We start from the raw sequence: 19,615 nt of genomic DNA on the forward strand, positions 1-19,615 counted from the left end.
AGCAAGAGACTGAAGTGAGATCGCTGCTTTGTGTCTTTGTAAAGCCTGAAAAACCACAATAAAGGCTAATAAAGGTGGAATAAAAACAAAAGAATAATGATAAAAGAATAATCTGGATAATGTGTCATACCCGGCGGAGGTGTGAAAGACTTGTTTGGTGAGAACAATATAATGAATCGGGCAGTTTTCACAGCTAAACACACATACAAAATACACAGGAGAGTTTACATGTGAGATCTTACAGAGATGACAAGGGCCATAAATCAATCTGATTAGCCTTCTCTAAAAACACACATGACATGGCCTTAGAAAATATTTAATAAAATTCACAGTTTTACAGATTCGATTATGAAATTTTTAATGAAGTTTTGGAAGACTTGTGGCCTTAGCTACACTGTGTTTTCAAACTCATATCCTACATCAACAATTTTTAAAATACATTTAAAAAATATGTTTTTAATATTTTTATTTTTGTTTTTATGTTTGAGCTTATTTATCTCTATTATCATAACACTCTGAGTGATTCTGATTCCTGAACAGTAAACTTTAAAGTGTCAGCTTTGTGAAAAAAGGTTGATTATGTATCTAGTCAGAAAGAATCATGAGCAGAAACCTTTTTATTTTGGGTATGTCATTTCTGTCTCCATACCCAAGGGGTTAATATGCTGGTGTTTTGATATATTTAAAAAAAAAATAATAATAATAATAAATAAATAAATAAATGCTGTAAGGTTATTATTATATGGTATGATATTTATTTTAGGCTGTTTAAACAAAAAACAAAACAAAAAAGAAGAATGAAAAGTGAGATTCTGCAGCAACTAAGCCAGTTTTGATGTCACCCACTTTAGAAACCACTGCAATAGAGGATTTTTGGTCAAAAATATTTTGCTACAAGCCTTGGATATGAGTAATTATTTCATTATTGAAAATTAATTTGTTAAATTATACAGGCTTACAAGTACATAAGTTACATATAAATTAATGCATTTACTGGAACAAACAAAACTATACAGCATATGCAGCATGAAATTTAAATGAATCACTAATGTCTGCCAGTTTTATAGAAATTTAGTAGTTTATTAACAGGTTACATCTGCATGCATGCATGCTAATAAATATCCATACAAAGGTCAGGAAGTGATTACTACATTTTAGGAAAGTCATTGTCTGATATGGGGGAATTGTTTTTACAAATTGAATCCCAGATTTTTTTTTTTTTTTTATGTTGCTGAAATTATAATACAGTCAAAATAAATTAGTATGTACTTAATATTAGCATATGTATGAGGCTCAGTGTTTCACCTGCTTCTATAAATTTATAGCATATACATGATCTCTAAACGTTTAACCTATTAATTACTTTAGAACTCATTTAAAACAATGTGCATTCTATAAAGTGCTATACAAATAAAGGTAATAATCTTTTAAATGTATGCATGTCTATACTGTTTACTGTTAAAACAACAGTTATGTAGAAAATCTAGAAAACTAAAGATATAAATTCAATACATTAAAAAGTAACTTCCATTTGTTGTTAACTGCAAAAAGTCAATATCATTTCTTATTAGAAAGTACATAATGCAGGTCCAGAATATGGCTGTGATGGAGATGGTCACTGAGAGTCCACTGTGTCTAGTGCTGACCCGGCCTACACTGCAGAGCCTGCCACAGCCTGTGGGAGAAATGCATTTGATAGAGCTGGCTATGTTGGCTTTAATCAGTTATATGATTAACTCTTGTTTCAAAGAGCTGTAGAAGATTTCCCCATCATTTGTTTCTTTGTGTTTTTCTCTGGTTTTAGCAAAATTATGTAACATTTTGGGGCAAATATGCAAAATAGTAAACCAAAACTTGAAACTAAAATGGCAAATATCTCCACAGCTACAGTAAATTTTCCAGGAGAACTGACATAAGCTGGGATAAATGTGAGCCAGACAGCACAGAATATGAGCATGCTGAATGTGATGAACTTGGCTTCATTGAAGTTATCAGGGAGCTTCCGAGCAAGAAAAGCTAAAACAAAACACAAGCTTGATAGCAGGCCAGTATAACACAGAACAGTCCAGAAACCAAGAGCTGAACCTACATTACATTCTAGAATTATTTTTTCTCTATAATAGCTTAAATTCATATATGGGAAAGGAGGGGATATTGTTAACCAAAGCACACAGACAATCACCTGTATTAATGTTAAGGAAACAACACTGAGTCGCTGCTGTGCAGGCCCAAACCATTTCATGACATCACTTCCTGGAAGCGTAGCTCTGAAGGCCATTAAAACTACCAATGTTTTCCCCAGAACACAGGAGATACAAAGGACAAAAGTGATCCCAAATGCTGTGTGACGCAACATACAGGACAGCTCAGTGGGCCGGCCAATGAAAGTTAGTGAACAGAGAAAACACAGTGAGAGTGAGAAGAGCAACAGGAAGCTCAGCTCTGAGTTGTTGGCTCTTACAATAGGTGTTTCTTTATGGAGATAAAACAGAAAAGATACCATTGCTGTTAATAATACGCCAATGAAGGAGAAAATGCAAAGCACCATCCCCATGATTTCTGTATAGGAAAGGAATTCAACCACTTTTAATACACATCTGTCTCTGCTTTCATTCGACCAGTACTCCAAATCACAAGGAAAGCAGTCACTAGAATCTGTGAAGGAATTTCAAGAAAATATTGTTTAAATGGAAAATGCATCATAAAGTTACATGACCAATGGACAGTATTACGCTCCACTTTGTCATACTTTAATTAAAGAAAGTTACCCAGCATGTGCTAATTTACCTGTGCTATTACTGATTTCTCCTTCTGCACATGGAGTACAGTCATAACAGCAAACAGGCCGACCTTTCTGCACAGTCTTTCTAGTTCCAGTGGGGCAGCTTTCACTGCACACGGACACAGGCAACTGTAGCAAAATTTTCTTTCAATAAGTTGCCCAAATAATGGTTTGATTTGTTAAATTAATTGCTTGTTTTCATGAAATAATTATATGATTGATGTACCTGTGCTCTCTTCCCTGCCCATAGTATGTGTTCCTGATTAACTTGAAGACGTTGCTCTAAAGGCAGTGAGCTGTCATAGACACCCACATTCTCGAACTGTAATCTTCCATCCTCAGCAGGCTGCCAGTTCACCAGGTCATATATTGCCACTGGATCACCACTTGCATCAAAAAATATATTCTCACCTGTTTTCATAGTGAAGCTCACATCTCTCATATATTGCAATACCTCAAAGGAAAGGCCAGAAACATCATTCATTTTAGTACGATTTTTCTAAGATTTTTCTAAAATATTTTTTATGCTCTTACTTTTTTTGGTGTGGGCAGCTCTCCTTTGCTGTTGTTGGTGGATGATTTAAAGTCTTTTAAAACATTATGCAGTGTGTGTGCAACAGCATACACTGCAGTGTAAGCTTTATGTTCTATTCGTAGCTCAGATACATCAGTATATTCATTTTGCAGCTCTGCCAGTTTCTCTGAGCCAGTACAGGCATTACTACCACTGGATCTGAAAGAACACTGAAAAGCTGTTTCCCAGAATTCCTTTAAAAGTTCATTTTTTAGTTCTTGATTAGGGTTCACATTCACTAGGAACTCTCGCAGACCCAGAAGCTTGGCATTTACTACAGCAAAGCCCACAGCTCCAGAAAGGAAACTGTATTCCTTGGTTTCTGCAAGATTTCGAGATGTTATCCAGGATTCACTGCCAACCCACTGCAGCCCTGTGATGTTTTGTTCTGCAATTACTTTCACAAGGGGGGCAAAATCTCCAAATGAGATAAAAGCCACCACAACCCTGGCTGTGCCCTTTTTAATCACTTCCAGTGTCTTCAGAAACTGCTCTGGTGGATCAGTTCTTAATACAGCTTCTGAATATTCAATGCAAATACCTTCTTGTTTTGCAGCCTCTTCAAATGCTGCTATCCCATTATTTCCATAGTCACTGCGACTCCTGACCGTCCCAACCCACGTCCAGCCAAAATACTTGACAAGCTGTGCCAGCGCTCTGCTTTGGTAATAATCACTGGGTATTGTTCTAAAGAAGGATGGATATATTTTCCTGTTACTCAGGCACGTGCATGTGGCAAAATGACTGATCTGTAATTTAAAGAAAAAGACTACATTAACCATATCTTTTTTAGATCCTTGTTTATGCACTATAAATCATCATTATGCAGATAACGTGTGTGTGTGTGTGTGTGTGTGTGTGTGTGTACACACACTGCTAAAATATAACCAATATTAAACACTGATTTCTATATTTACACTTATTTTATATTTACATTTGTCATGCTTAATCAGTATAAGCTAGAGTTCTTACAACAGGTATGTTGAATGCCCCAACCACAGTAGCCAAAGCTATGGTAGGAGAAGATGTCGACTCTCCAACAATGGCCTGGACAGCTGGTGATCGAGAGCAGGATATATCACTCAAAATATTTTCATAACCATTCATCAAAGACATGCCTGAGAGGATAGCCAATGCTATAGAGTTACAGGCATCGTATATTTTATAACCCAAAGAAACTCCAGGCAAAAGCTGTGTGCTGTTATTTATCTCCTCAATGGCAAAAATAAATGTCTGAGCAAATTTAAATTCACGCAAGTTTAACCTGTGAACATAAAAAAATAATTGGTTTTGTAAAATGACAAATATTTATAAGTCATGTTATTTTTTTTTATTTATTATATATATATATATATATATATATATATATATATATATATAACATCATACAGACCTGAGGCATGTTGTTGGCTCTGGTTTGGAAGTGAAAGGGTGCATCTTTAGCAGAGCACTTCTGTGAATTGAGAAAATTGCTCCAATGTTGATGTCTCTTTCTGCAGAAAGTACAGGAAATGCAGAGTGACCAAGCAGACTGCAGAGTTGTGCTGAAGCTGGCACAAAGACACCATGCACCACCACCAGCAGTAGAAGCAGTGACACAGTGCTCTTTGCCATACCAGTAGTATGTATGAGGGACAGGAACCTCTGAGACAGAAATGGAGAAGTGCTGCATTTTATCATACCTTAAAATACCCTGTGGGATTGGCATATTTAACCATTTACATGTTTCATTATGGAGGAAAACAGCATTTGAGGGAAAATTTTAATTTTAGTTTACAGTTTATTTGTGCTCTTGTTTTCTTATATTGTTTTGGTTTTATTTACTTGTATTTGTATCTTGTTCTAAAAAAAGAATATCATTTTCTGAAATAAATAGTATGTTATTATTATGTTATTTGAGGCATTTCCGTGCCAGACATGTTTCATGACACCTGCAATTAGATCGGGAAGGATAGGTTTGAGCTCTGTCACTATATTCTTTTCATAGACTATTAAAAATCAATTTTATACACCATCATTTCCGTTGATATAATGTGTAAATATATACTCTATTGTATTCTACAAAAAAAACAATCAGAGCGCCTCGCTATCACTAGTTTTATTTTGATCTCCCGGGTCCGCGATTAGCTTTTACCCCGTTAGCATCAGCAAGCATGGTTGCTGCTAACTGTCCTTATATTGCTAATACTCTATTCACACACATTACCACTGCTGTACTCACTGTTACTTGCTTTAACTGAAGATAGTTCTGGCACATCCAACTATTAATTTCATCAATGCATTGGCAGAGGAAGTCAATGGGGCTGTAGTCATTTGGAGATAAGGCTAGGTAAATCTGGGTATCATCAGCATAGCTGTGTTAGGGAATTTGGTTCTTTCTCATTATTTGACTTAGTGGAAGCATATACAGGCTAAACAAGAGCGGTGCAAGAATTGAGCCTTGTGGGACTCCACATGTCATGGACGTCCACTTAGACTTATGCTTTCCTATACTCACATAATAGCCTCTCCCTTCTAAGTATGATCTGAACCATTTGAGTACCATCCCAGAAAGCCTGACCCAGTTTTCCAGTCTCTCTAGTAGTATGTTATGATCAACAGTGTCAAACGCAGCACTGAGATCTAGCAATACCAGCACTGATATTTTGCCAGAGTCACAATTTAAGTGAATATCATTTATTATCTTAATGAGTGCTGTCTCTGTGCTGTGATGCAGTCGAAAACCAGATTGAAAATTGTCCAGGTATCCATTTGAGTTTAAGTATTTGTTCAGCTGATTAAAAACTACCTTTTCTATAATTTTGCCTATAAAAGGAAGATTAGATATTGGTCTCAAATTGCTCAAAATTGTGTTATCAAGATTGGTCTTTTTCAGGAGGGGCTTAACAACTGCAGTTTTTAGGGAGTTTGGAAATGTCCCAGAAAGAAGTGAGGCATTCACCACTTCTAAGAGATCTGGTTTTAAGCAGTCAAGCACACTTTTGAAAAAAGATGTGGGAAGTGTGTCAAGACAACAGGTTGACGATTTTAGTTGCTGCACTATGTCTTCCAGAATTTTGCTATCAATTGTTTCAAAAACAGACATAGTATCTTTTTGATATTTTGGCCGAATCTGTCTGACCTCTGCGTTACTTGAGGATGTGCTAATCGTATTCCTGATATTGATGATCTCCTCAGAAAAGAAAGAAGCAAACTCATCGCATTTGCTGTCTGAGAGCATATCACTGGGAATCTGACTTGGGGGGTTTGTCAGTCTCTCAACAGTGGCAAAAAGAGTATGAGTGTTAAGTTACTGTTTATAAGTTTTGAGAAGAAATTATGTCTAGCTGTGGCTAGTTTCACATTAAAAGCATGAAGGCTGTTTTTTCTAGATGCTATAGTGAATTTCAAGTTTTGTCTTCCTCCACATTTTCTGCATTGTCTTTTCATAGTCTGAACTGCTGTTGATCTTCTCCAAACTGATTTCTGTCTTGTTTGTTTTCTTACTGACTATTATTGGTGCAATATCATCAATTACATTCTTAACTTTTGAGTTGAAGGAATCAAAGAGAATATCAACAGAGTCTGCAGAAATGCTTGGTCTTAAAGATATAGCCCCCATAAATAGTACATTTGTGTTCTCGTTTATGCATCTCCTTCTGACAGAGACAGTTCTAGATTCAGTGGTAGCAGAGATCAATATATCAAAGAAAATACAGAAGTGATCAGATCAGTGCTATGTCCTTAGTAACAATGGATGAAATGTTTAGACCCCTAGTGATGATTAGATCCAGAGTGTGTCCACCTTTGTGTGTGGGTCCATGTACATGCTGAATCAGGTCAAAAGTGTTTAGAACCGTTATCATTTTTTATGTAGTTATGTTTTCTGCATTATCTATGTGAATATTAAAATCCCCTGCAATTGCAAAACAGTCAAACTCTGAGGAAATTATTGATAACATTTCTGTGACCTCTTCAACAAAGGCTGGAGAGTATTTTGGAGGCCTGTAAATAATAATAAACAGAATGCGTGGAGCACCTTTCAGCACAATCCCTAAATATTCAAAAGACAAGTAGGATGACGAAGGGAGAAGTAGATATTGTCCTTAAACACTCACACACCAAGTTTGTTTGAGTGGAGGCCATCTGGTTTAAACAATTGTCTATGGCCCCAGAAAAGATTGAAGTTGTCGATTAAATTTTCTCCTTTTATATTACAAGATCTTTGTAGCCATGTGATCAGCCCAAGCAACCGTGAAAACATATTTGTTCCCCTTGCTGGGAGTGGTCCACTGATGAACGACTGAACTTTGAGTCTTTGAAGTGAAGTTTTCAAAGAGTTCATTGAAGTCCTTCTTAAGGAGTTCTGACTGCTCTTTCTGAATATCATTCTTCCCCACATGGATGATTATTCAATTTGCAGTCTTGTGCTTCATCAGAATGTTCTGAAGTTCCTTGTTCACATCTGAGACTGTTGCTTGAGGAAGGCAGCATGTTGTTGTAGTCCTGCTACGGATGTTTCTGATAACAGAGTCACCCACTATCAGAGTCCTTGGCTCGGCTGCGCTCTGAGCTGAATGCCACTGTCTGCTTGTCCTTGAGCGCCTGTTAGTAGCGATGTTAGCTGCTGGCTGATCAGATCCATGTTTAAATACATTTGGGGATTCCTCACCCACATTTATTAATGCTTCAAATCTGTTCTCCAGATGTATAGCGGGTGGTAGAATACCAGTATTTACAAGCCTTGTTATAGTCGAATCTGGGGTAGAGGAAGCTATGGCAGCAATACGAGAAACTCGTGACAATCTGATATTTCGTGTTCCTTTGGGTCTCGCTCCCTGTTTGTGCAATCGATTAGTGTGGCGATCAGTTTCGGCTTGTTCCTCTACACTTAGTATAAATTGTTGAGATTCAGAAGATTCATGGGACTCACCGGCTGTATGCTGAGGGGGTCCATGACGACGGTCTGCTAAGTGTTCCGTCTGTTTTGGAAATCCAGAAAGTAACTTTGTTTCAAGAATCACAATCCTTTGTAGAAGTTTGCAGCAGTTCATGCAACAAGTAGATCCAACAGGGGGCATTTTCTCTCTCTTCTGTTTGAATGTAGGCAGTTGTTATCCCGTCACAGGAATGTAAGCTGTTAGCAGTGGGAGACAAAGTCTTCTTTTTGTAGTATTATTCCAGTCCCAATGTATTTAGTTTTAGCGTTTGTGCCAAAAATCTGTTGTTTGAGCACTGTGATGATCTGATGATGTAAAAATCTTAGAAAAATCAGAGAAAAGTACAGCGAAGCTAGGTTGAATGACGGCATCCGTCCGTAAACAATCGCGCCATCCACGGCTAACGTGCGTTCCATGCCAGATGCAAAAGGATTAGTGCTGTCGCCATTTCGACCATCCCTGTGATTAACTGGGTCCATATTAAAGGTCCTATGACATGAAAATTTCACTTTCTGAGGTTTTTTAAGATTAATATGAGTTCCCCTAGCCTGTATATGGTCCCCAAGTTTCTAGAAATTTGAATCGGTGTAAATTGAGATTTTTCTATCTTTCTCTGCCTTTGAGAAAATGGAAGCTCAAACGGGCTGATATTGAATCTCCTCGTTGTGACGTTGCAACGAGAATTGTTACCTCCCCTTTCTCTGCTTTGCCCGCCCAAATATTTACATATAATTCAGTCGCAATGTCACCACAGGCGTTAACAGACTTTTATGATATGGATTCGACAGCACCGGCACAAACAGTGAGTAACAGTGTTCATTAATGCCTGAACTGTGATCAGTGATTTCTGATGTGTAGCTAATCATTCAAATTCACACAGACTTTCTTTCTAAATCGTTTAATACTGTTTATGCATCAGTGAATCAAGCCAGAGACTAAACGATCAACTTCGCATTGTTTCTCTTAGTAGCATGAAACAAATCTGTTATTTAAATTGTGATTTAACTACAGAGAGCGATCAAAGAAAGCTCACTTTTTTTCCGGAGCTGTTACACATCGCGAGTATATCTGCACACTTGCCCAAACTGCCGTTAAAATGAATGACGCTGTTATGCTGCACAACGGAGCTCTTACTGTATTCATGTGTTTGCTGTTAGCTGTGGTGAAAGCATTTTGTGAGATAACGTGTTGCAATAATGACGAGATCACTGCATCCACGCGATAAACAGACTCTGTCTACTCAATGCTCATCACTGCAGCCTTTCATATGATGGGAAAAGATCAATTTTTTTTTTATATAATCCACACTTCCACGATTCGTTAATCTCGACAGCTGTAATAGTTAAAATATATATATATATATATATATATATATATAGATAGATAGATAAATATATAACGTTATATTTGAGAGGGGTTCCACATGAACCCATTTCGAATGCAATGATGTCAGCCAATCACAACAGTTGTGGTTTACTAGGAGTCTCACAGCAGACACGCCCCTTCAAACAGAGCATTCAAGCCAGAGGGCTAATATCAGGATCTAAAAACACTTTTTATTTCTAAATTTTAAATGTAAGAATCCTACTAACAATATAAGTACACCTAAGAGAACATTAAAAAGCATTTAAAGATAAGGAAATGATCCATGTCATGGGACCTTTAATGTCTCTTATATCCGTTAAAAATGGGTTGGTACTTACATGTGAGGTTTCCATCTCAACAGGCCTCGTAGTCCCAGCGCTAGCATTTGTTCTAGCCCCGAGTGCATTCATTTCACGTCCGACAAACTTTTTTTCTAAATTACTTCTTGCTTGTTAGATCCCAGACGAAAATCATATTTAGGTCAAAATTGTAAGTTGTTTGGGAACTAAATCCGCTGTAAAGAGTGATCTGTTTAAGCCCACTGAAATGCTCGAATGCAGACACAATCATCTGTGTTTTAGGTTAAAAAAAAAAAAAAAAAAGTAAAGAATTAACCATTAAACACAGATTAAATAAAATAACTTGTGCATGCTAAAATTCCCCGCTGCCGTAATATTAAAAGTTTTATTAAAATGCTACCATGTCCTATGTGACGTCCGTTTTATCAACAGTAATGTTATCAACAGTAACGTTATATTCTTGAAAAATATGAAAAAGCATGAGCGTCGAAACGTTAGTAGGTTTTTATTAATTTATTATTAAAAACGTTGTGTGCTCCGGTTCTGTTTCCTTGGTCCAAGCTAGACCTTGGTTTTCCTCTCTTGAGTAACGTTATTGTTTGGATTAACTAGACAGACATGAATGTTTATTCATAACCGTACTGAAAATAAGTAAATATTGTTAGTTGATGCGAACTCTCTAGCTAACAAGCTTGCTGTTGCTAATGTCACAGGTCGGAGCGGACCACAGATGTTGCAAGTCACGCCCCTTCCTAGTTTCCACCCCGAGGAGGTCTCAAAGCAACCCCAATGACCAGACAGACCAAGCGTAAGTAATATTAAAACAACTTTATTTAAATTAATTAAAATAATTCAGGGAGGGGGAGGTAAATCTTAAAATTATCATCTCTGTTCAGCAGGAGGAGAAAGGGGCCGGAGAGGACTATGCGGCGAGGGTTAGTATGTCCCTTTGGGCTTTTGTTGACTCGTGGCGCCCTTCTTTTCTCCTGAAGGCAGAGTGAAACACACAATGAGTAATCGATCCGGTGAGAGTGGCTACCTGTTACTTGGGTCCATACGACTGGCTGATAAACGACTTGTTCCTCCGATCTCTTCGTACAGGGTGCTCGGGCGGCGCCTCCCCTTCTGCACACTCCGAGGTGAGCGCCAACCCGCGACACAGAACTCCAATGGCACTGCAAGAGAGAGGTCACTCAAACTGCGGGGGACAACACAGGTAGGTACTTCACAGGCAACTGGGGCTCTATTCTCACTTTAGTGATTCGTAGCAATGGACAAAGGTAAGTATTCCACAGGCAACTGGGGCTCTATTCTCACTTTAGTGATTCGTAGCAATGGACAAAGGTAAGTATTCCACAGGCAACTGGGGCTCTATTCTCACTTTAGTGATTCGCAGCAATGGACAAAGGTAAGTATTCCACAGGCAACTGGGGCTCTATTCTCCTAGAATACTTCTCCTGGGCGGTGGGCTTACGGTGAAATACTGCGATACAGTAAGTAGATGAACTGTCAGACCTGGAGTAGTAAGTCGTCGTAGCGCAGGCCTCCACAGGGATTTCCTGTGCGTCGGGGAAAGTTAAACACTGTCGCACCGGGCCGAACGCTTCCCTCTCCTCTCTTCTATTTGCAGTTTAAGGGATCTGGACCGGGGTGAACCTTGGAAGAGGCTCCACAACAGGTAAAGTAAATCCACACAGCTAATTTGCAACAGTAAAATTTCCTCCTTGCATATAGGTATAATTTTGGCTTTTACTCACACCAGTCTTGCTTACGTGTATTCTTCACCACCGCTTCCACAGAGCCAGGGTATTCTGAAAGGGTCTAGACAGGACGTTACATTTGGGTCTCCATGCAGGGGTCGCAAAATGGCATTTAGATGAAAATGGCGCTTCACCAGCCTCAACGTCACTGGTCTCCCCCACGACTCATCCAGTCCAGGGTGGCTACTGACAACACAACCACAGCATACCACTGCAAGATTTCAAGTGTACACACTCACAGCAAAGACAAGGACTCACCCACTGCACTCCACACACTCTACGTGAAATAGGGTCAGAACCACGGTTTACTAGGACTTATCCTGGGGTTTCATTGGCCGTTGTTGATAGATGAAGGGCCGGAGGAATAACGTTGCCGTCACGACTGCTTGCGGCTTCCTGTACTCGTACTTCCCGGCTCACCCAAAACTCTGCTCCGTAATGGGGCCGCTGGCCTATTTACCAGATGCTCACAACATACGCTGGATAATGCACTCTCCCCAATGATGTACAATGCACTGTCCAATAGTACTCACAAATGAACGATAACACTCTTCCTTTGTCTCCTTCTCCTTCTAGCTGTCCAATCCTCTTCACACCATCGGTTTTCCGTTGCTGGAGATCGCCCTTGACGTTACTTCCGGTGAGTACTTCCTATGACTGTGACTCCAACACATCAGTAGTTTATATATAGATGGTCTCATCAAACATCAATAAATGTTGTATACTCAGCCCAGTTACTAGTGTCCTTGTCTCCTTCTTCACCCCGTGAAGATCCTCTGCCTTCACCAATGCTGACTCTGCCCAAACCTCTACACTGCCCGCCAGATCGGCCTGAAACGATTCAACTCGAACTGCTGTTTGAATTTCTGAGACTCCTTTTATACCCTTCCTGTTCTCTCCATTGTCCAATCCACGATCGCCGCGTTTATTGTCCTCACCTGTGCCTTGTACAGCCCAATTTGCCTCCCGGAGTTTCCCGGAAGTTCCGGTGTTTGTAATATACGGGCCGGGCGGAAACCATCTTCGGGCGGAACCAAGCTTCGCCACTTTTGGTTCCGCCCCCAAAAAGTCACAGTGTGACACTAACTTGAGGTATTTTTTGTAAATAATGTCCAATATTTTTATTCAACAACCTATATATATATATATATATATATATATATATATATATATAGATTACATCTAGGGACAAAAGAAATTATGTGATGTTCAGAACATGGTAACTACAGTAATTATCAACACAATTTAATTACACCACAGACAAAATTTGAGAAGGAAAAAATAATTGTGAAAATATAATTATATTTTCCTTAAAATGTTCTTCCTAACCTCAGGCCTTATTAAATGTGATGTTTTTTTTTTAAATTTATTTAACCCATATTTTACCAGGAATAATCCCTTGAGATAAAAATCTCTTCTACCAGGGAGTCCTGGCCAAAATGGCAGCATACAAAATTTCACACATAAAATATTACAAGACAAACATTAAAGGAAAACAAAACAAAAAAATCCTGTCACAAAAATGTCCAGCACTCAAGATTAATGTAATATATAAATGTTAAGTAAAACAGGAACATGATTCTTTCAAATGTGACATCAAAAGGTTTCTAAAAATATTTAACGATGGCAGCATGTTTAGCTTCAAAATACTCTGCATTTCATTCCATAGTCTGGGCGCATAACAGGAAAAGGCAGTTTTACCAAACTCGGTGTATGATCGAGGCACATACAAAGTAAAGTAATTTAAAAGACGATCTAGTTTTATAACTACCAGAACAATAAGATAGGAGACTACAGATATACAGAGGCAGTTTACCTATTAGAGCTTTGGCAATAAACATCAACATATGCATTTTTCTCTTCTGATACAAAGAGGGCCAGCCAACCAAATCAAACAAAGTGCAATGATGTGTACGTGTAGGAGCATTTGTCACAAATCGTATTGCAGCATGGTATATGCAATCTAATTTTTTTAGTGAAGATACATTAGCATGCATATAAACCACATCGCCAGAGTCCAGCAAAGAAAGAAAACAACTTTGAATAATTCTTTTTTTGGCTTCAAAACGAAAACATTTCTTTAAACGAAAAAGAAACCCCAATTTGAGTCTGAGTTTTTTTGAAAGATTGTCAATATGAATATTAAAACCTAACCTTTCATCAAGCCACAGCCCAGATATTTATAGGTATTTACTTTTTCTACACAGTCCCCTTCCAAAGTTAAAATGGGTGGAATCACGAGTTTGTTACGAGAGCAAGTAAACAGCATATATTTAGTTTTCTTAATATTTAAAACCAATTTTAAATTTAACAATGAAGATTGCAATACCTGGAAAGAATCGTGTAATAGTTCTACAGCTTTTTTCATGGACTGTGCAGCCGTATAAATAATTGTATCATCGGCATATAAATGCAGTTTAGCTGACGTTATATCTTGACCCAAACCATTGATATAAATTGAAAATAAAATTGGTGCTAAAATGGATCCCTGAGGAACACCTTTCTTGATTTCTAGTTTTTTTTAAATGTAATTTCACACTCCGATCTTTCGGATAAATAATTTTTAAACCAATTTATACTCATTTTACTAAAACCTAAGAAACTGAGTCTTTTTAAAAGAATTTTGTGATCTACAGAATCAAAAGCTTTAGAGAGATCTACAAATAAAGCAGCACAGTAATTTTTATTATCCAAAGAAGTAATAATATCATTTGTGAAAAGAGTTGCTGCTGTTACAGTACTATGGGCTGACCTAAACCCCGATTGAAACTCATTTAAAATATTATTTTCTGTTAAAAGCTGTTTAACCTGATCATTTACAAAAGACTCAAAAACTTTTGCCATAACTGATAACCTTGAAATAGGACGATAGTTATCCAGTTCATGAGGATCACCCCCTTTTAACAAAGGAAGAACCATGGCTGATTTCCATGCAAGGGGAATTACATTTGACGTTAAACTTAAATTAAAAATAGAAGTAATAGGTTCTGCTATAAAGTCTGCTGCAATTTTTAAAAAATAAGGTTCAATATTATCAGGCCCTGTTGACTTTTTACAATCTAAATTTAGTAGGGCTTTATGAACTTGTGATACTAAAACAGGGTTAAATGTAAAAGGCTGAGTAGAGCGATATATTTCAGCTTCAACATTCCCTTTTATTATATCGTTGGTTAAATGACTAGGGTCAGGGGCTGAAACCGCAGTAATGAAAAAAATATTAAAAACCTTAGCAATTATTTCTTTCCCTTTTATAATTTTTTTCTTTACTTTTAAATAATCAGGTAAACTCATAGAGGGTTTTATACCAGAAACACAACTTCCAAAATTTGGAGGGATCATTCAAATGTCCACTTATTGCATTTAAATAATACTCACATTTAGCTTTTTTTTTTTTTTTTCAATTTTGTACTATTATTTCTTAATGTCCTGTAATGTACCCAGTCCTGAAGATTATTTGTTTTCTTTGCTTTAACCCATGCAGCATCACGTTCTTTGATACGTGAGGAAATTAACTCGGTAAACCAGGGGTTATCTCTCCCTCTTACTCTGATTTTTTTAAAAGGAACATGTTTATCACATATACTTAAAAAAGTACATTTGAAATACTCCAATGCTAAATCTACATCAGGTATCAAAGAAACCACATGTAAACCACTATCATAAATATCTTGTAAAAAAGCTTGCTCGTTAAAATGCTTAAAATAACGTCTTGAAATAATACGTGGTTTGCTTTTTAGGGTCCTACAATTTCTCACACATACTATAACACAATGGTCACTTACATCATTACAGAAAACTCCAGAAGCAGAAAATCTATGAGAAGCATTAGTTAAAATGACATCAATTAATGAAGGTTTGCTTGGGTCTTTTTGATTCAACCGTGTTGGAGATTTTATCAATTGCTCCAAACAAAGAGAGTCACAAATTTCCTTGAATGGATCAGACAATTTTGATGACCAGTCCCAGTTTAAATCCCCAAGTAAAATCAATTCGGAGTTAGTCCATTTATGAAGAAGATCAGTAAGTGAAGTGATAACTTCACTTGATGCTGACGGTGGACGATAGCATCCAATGACGATGATGTCATGACCATTTGAAAATGAAGTTTGATTGCCACCAATTCAAAGAAATGTGGCTTACTAACAGAGTACAAACAGGTGCAATTCCACTTTGACTTAACATAAACTGCAACTCCACCACCTTTCTTTGTGCGATCTGATCTAAAAACATTATATCCCTCAATATGTATCATGGAATTTGTAATGGATTTATTTAACCATGTCTCAGAGAGAACCATAATGTCAGAGTTCGTTGATTCAGGCCATATTCTTATGTAGTCCATTTTATTTATCAGACTACGAACGTTAAGGTGGAAGAAGCGTAAACCATCACTAGATTTAAATTCATCAGGAGTTTGAAGCTGCATGATCTCTGGGCCTGGATTAGGGGGGATATTACCTGAAATTAAAAGCAGAAGAACAACAAACCAGCTTTTCCTCACAGAGCCAGTGGTCGAACGATCACTGCAGATGGATGTCGCATAAGGAGACAGCTTTCCATTTCCTTAGGCCCACAGACATCGCAGGCTTTTTGGCCTACCTCTCAAAATAAGCAGCTTCCAGTGAATAAGGCGAATCTTGAGTACCCAGGTCCTCATAACAGTATCTCCATCCACCAACTCAGAGCAGGTCACGGTATTCGGAATGGTCCAAAAACATGGCATATATCCTGCTCTCCCTTCGGGGGCTGAAAGCATGCAGTCCATTAAAATGCACAATTGCAAACAATTGAGCAGACAAAAGAGTATGGAAAATGTCTTCATTTTGATGATAGTTTTAAACAGTTATAAAACAGATCTTAAGATTATAGAAAAAATAAAATAAAAATAAAATGCTGGACAAGACAAACAGCGAGATGCCAGTACACACATGCTACATGTAAGCCACTATCTTGGATTAAGCCGCCAATACAGTAAGCCGCCAATTTGTTGTTCTGTAAAACAACAAACTTTAATATACTTTTTTCTTACTGGTGAAAATCAGATGGTCATCTCTGCTTTCTCTCAGATCACAGTGTAAGCTTCACAGTGAACATTACTCTCGTAAACGTAGTCCATATCAAAAACAAAAATATATCTCTCCATATAGTTGTTATTTTGGACAAAATCCCAGGTATTTTGAGCAGTAGGATTATATAAAATAAATTTGCTGATATAAAATTAAATTAAGTAGCCTATATAAAATTGCAAACATCTATCTTTCAGTACTTTTTTACTTAAGTACATAAAAAATTGAGTACTTTTGTACTTTCACTTGAGTAAAATTGAAAAAGTAGTACTTTTACTTTTACTGTAATATTTTACTATACGTATCTGTACTTTTACTCAAGTACTTGATTTGTGTACTTCGTCCACCACTGTACTGTACATATAGCTTCATACAGTATACAAGTCAGAAACTAAGCTTTTTTTTTTGCACAGGCCTATCTAAAGGGTTAATGGTCCCACCTAGTGATCAACTGTAAAAATAACAAATATTACCTCTTCCCAAAATGGAAAACCACAAACAATCAAGAATGCATGATTATATGGTGTCATTCATTTGCAATCAAGTCAATGATATCGCTGTAGATGAAGTGACCCCAACTAAGCAAGCCAGAGGCGACAGCGGCAAGGAACCAAAACTCCATCGGTGACAGAATGGAGAAAAAACCTTGGGAGAAACCAGGCTCATTTGGGGGGCCAGTTCTCCTCTGACCAGACGAAACCAGTAGTTCAATTCCAGGCTGCAGCAAAGTCAGATTGTGCAGAAGAATAATCTGTTTCCTGTGGTCTTGTCCTGGTTGTCCTCTGAGACGAGGTCTTTACAGGGGATCTGTATCTGGGGCTCTAGTTGTCCTGGTCTCCGCTGTCTTTCAGGGCAGAAAGGCTAGGTGCTGATTCACCATCATGTCTGGATACGTACTGGATCCGGTGTGACTGCAGTGATCCCCTGATCTGGACACAGACTGGATCTGGCGGCCACGGTGACCTCGGAACAAGAGAGAAACAGACACATATTAGCGTAGATGCCATTCTTCTAATGATGTAGCAAGTACATAGTGTGTTATGTGCTGTGTTTCCGGTTCTGGTTTTTGGATTTGGATATTAAAAGCATATTAGTATGTTATGTGTATGCCAGGTTAAAGAGATGGGTCTTTAATCTAGATTTAAACTGCAAGAATGTGTCTGCCTTCGAACAATGTTAGGTAGGTTATTCCAGAGTTTAGGCGCCAAATAGGAATAGGACATGCTGCCCGCAGTTGATTTTGATATTCTAGGTATTATCAAATTGCCTGAGTTTTGAGAACGTAGCGGACGTAGAGGAGTATAATGTAAAAGGAGCTCATTAAAATACTGAGGGGCTAAACCATTCAGGGCTTTATAAGTAATAAGCAATATTTTATAATATAAATATCTATACGATGTTTGATATGGAGCCAGTGCAGCGATGACAGGACCGGGCTAGTATGGTCATACTTCCTGGTTCTAGTAAGAACTCTTGCTGCTGCATTTTGGACTAGCTGAAGTTTGTTTACTAAGCGTGCAGAACAATCACCCAATAAAGCATTACAATAATTTAACCTTGAGGTCATAAATGCTGGGATTAACATTTCTGCATTTGACATTGAGAGCATAGGCCGTAATTTAGATATATTTTTGAGATGGAAAAATGCAGTTTTACAATTGCTAGAAACGTGGCTTTCTAAGGAAAGATTGCGATCAAATAGCACACCTAGTTTCCTAACTGATGACGAAGAATTGACAGAGCAACCATCAAGTCTTAGACAGTGTTATAGGTTATTACAAGCAGAGTTTTTAGGTCCTATAATTAACACCTCTGTTTTTTTCTGAATTTAGCATTAAGAAATTACTCGTCATCCAGTTTTTTATATTGACTATGCATTCCATTAGTTTTTCAAATTGGTGTGTTTTACCGGGCCGCAAAGAAATATAGAGCTGAGTATCTAGAGCTGAGTATCATCAGCATAACAGTGAAAGCTAACACCATGTTTCCTGATGAAATCTCCCAAGGGTAAAATATAAAGCGTAAAGAGTAGCGGCCCTAGTATTGTGCCTTGAGGTACTCCATACTGCACTTGTGATCGATATGATACATCTTCATTCACTGCTACGAACTGATGGCGGTCATATAAGTACGATTTAAACCATGCTAATGCACTTCCACTGATGCCAACAAAGTGTTCAAGTCTATGCAAAAGAATGCTGTGGTCAATTGTGTCAAACACAGCACTAAGATCCAATAAAACTAATATAGAGATACACCCACGATCAGATGATAAGAGCAGATCATTTTTAACTCTAAGCAGAGCAGTCTCAGTACCATGATACAGTCTAAATCCTGACTGGAAATCCTCACATATACCATTTTTTCTCTAAGAAGGAATATAATTGTGAGGATACCACCTTTTCTAGTATCTTGGACAGAAAAGGGAGATTGGTCTATAATTAATTAGTTCTTTGGGGTCAAGTTGTGGTTTTTTGATGAGAGGCTCAATAACAGCCAGTTTGAAGATTTTGGGGACATATCCTAATGACAATGAGGAATTAATAATAGTCAGAAGAGGATCTATGACTTCTGGAAGCACCTCTTTTATGAGCTTAGATGGTATAGGGTCTAACATACATGTTGTTGGTTTAGATGATTTAACAAGTTTATACAATTCTTCCTCTCCTATAGTAGAGAAGGAGTGGAACTGTTCCTCAGGGGGTCTGTAGTGCACTGTCTGATGTGATACTGTAGCTGACGGCTGAATGGTTGCAATTTTATCTCTAATAATATCAATTTTAGAAGTAAAGTAGTTCATAAAGTCATTACTGCTGCTGTGGTGTTGGGAAATGTCAACACTTGTTGAGG

General features: G+C 37.7%; 1 protein-coding gene across 1 annotated transcript; it reads right to left on the minus strand.

Moving 5' to 3' along the window:
- Window positions 1-1,744: 1,744 nt before the first annotated feature.
- LOC127977357 (extracellular calcium-sensing receptor) lies at window positions 1,745-4,970 on the minus strand. The gene is made up of 6 exons (XM_052582231.1): window positions 4,750-4,970; window positions 4,329-4,620; window positions 3,317-4,105; window positions 3,009-3,236; window positions 2,788-2,911; window positions 1,745-2,655 (listed from the first exon to the last, which is right to left on the minus strand). Exons 1-6 carry the CDS (start codon window positions 4,968-4,970, stop codon window positions 1,745-1,747), a joined length of 2,565 nt encoding a protein of 854 aa, XP_052438191.1.
- Between the last annotated feature and the right edge of the window lie 14,645 nt (window positions 4,971-19,615).

Source organism: Carassius gibelio, chromosome B18, assembly GCF_023724105.1.
Source record: "Carassius gibelio isolate Cgi1373 ecotype wild population from Czech Republic chromosome B18, carGib1.2-hapl.c, whole genome shotgun sequence".
Lineage (NCBI taxonomy): Eukaryota > Metazoa > Chordata > Actinopteri > Cypriniformes > Cyprinidae > Carassius > Carassius gibelio.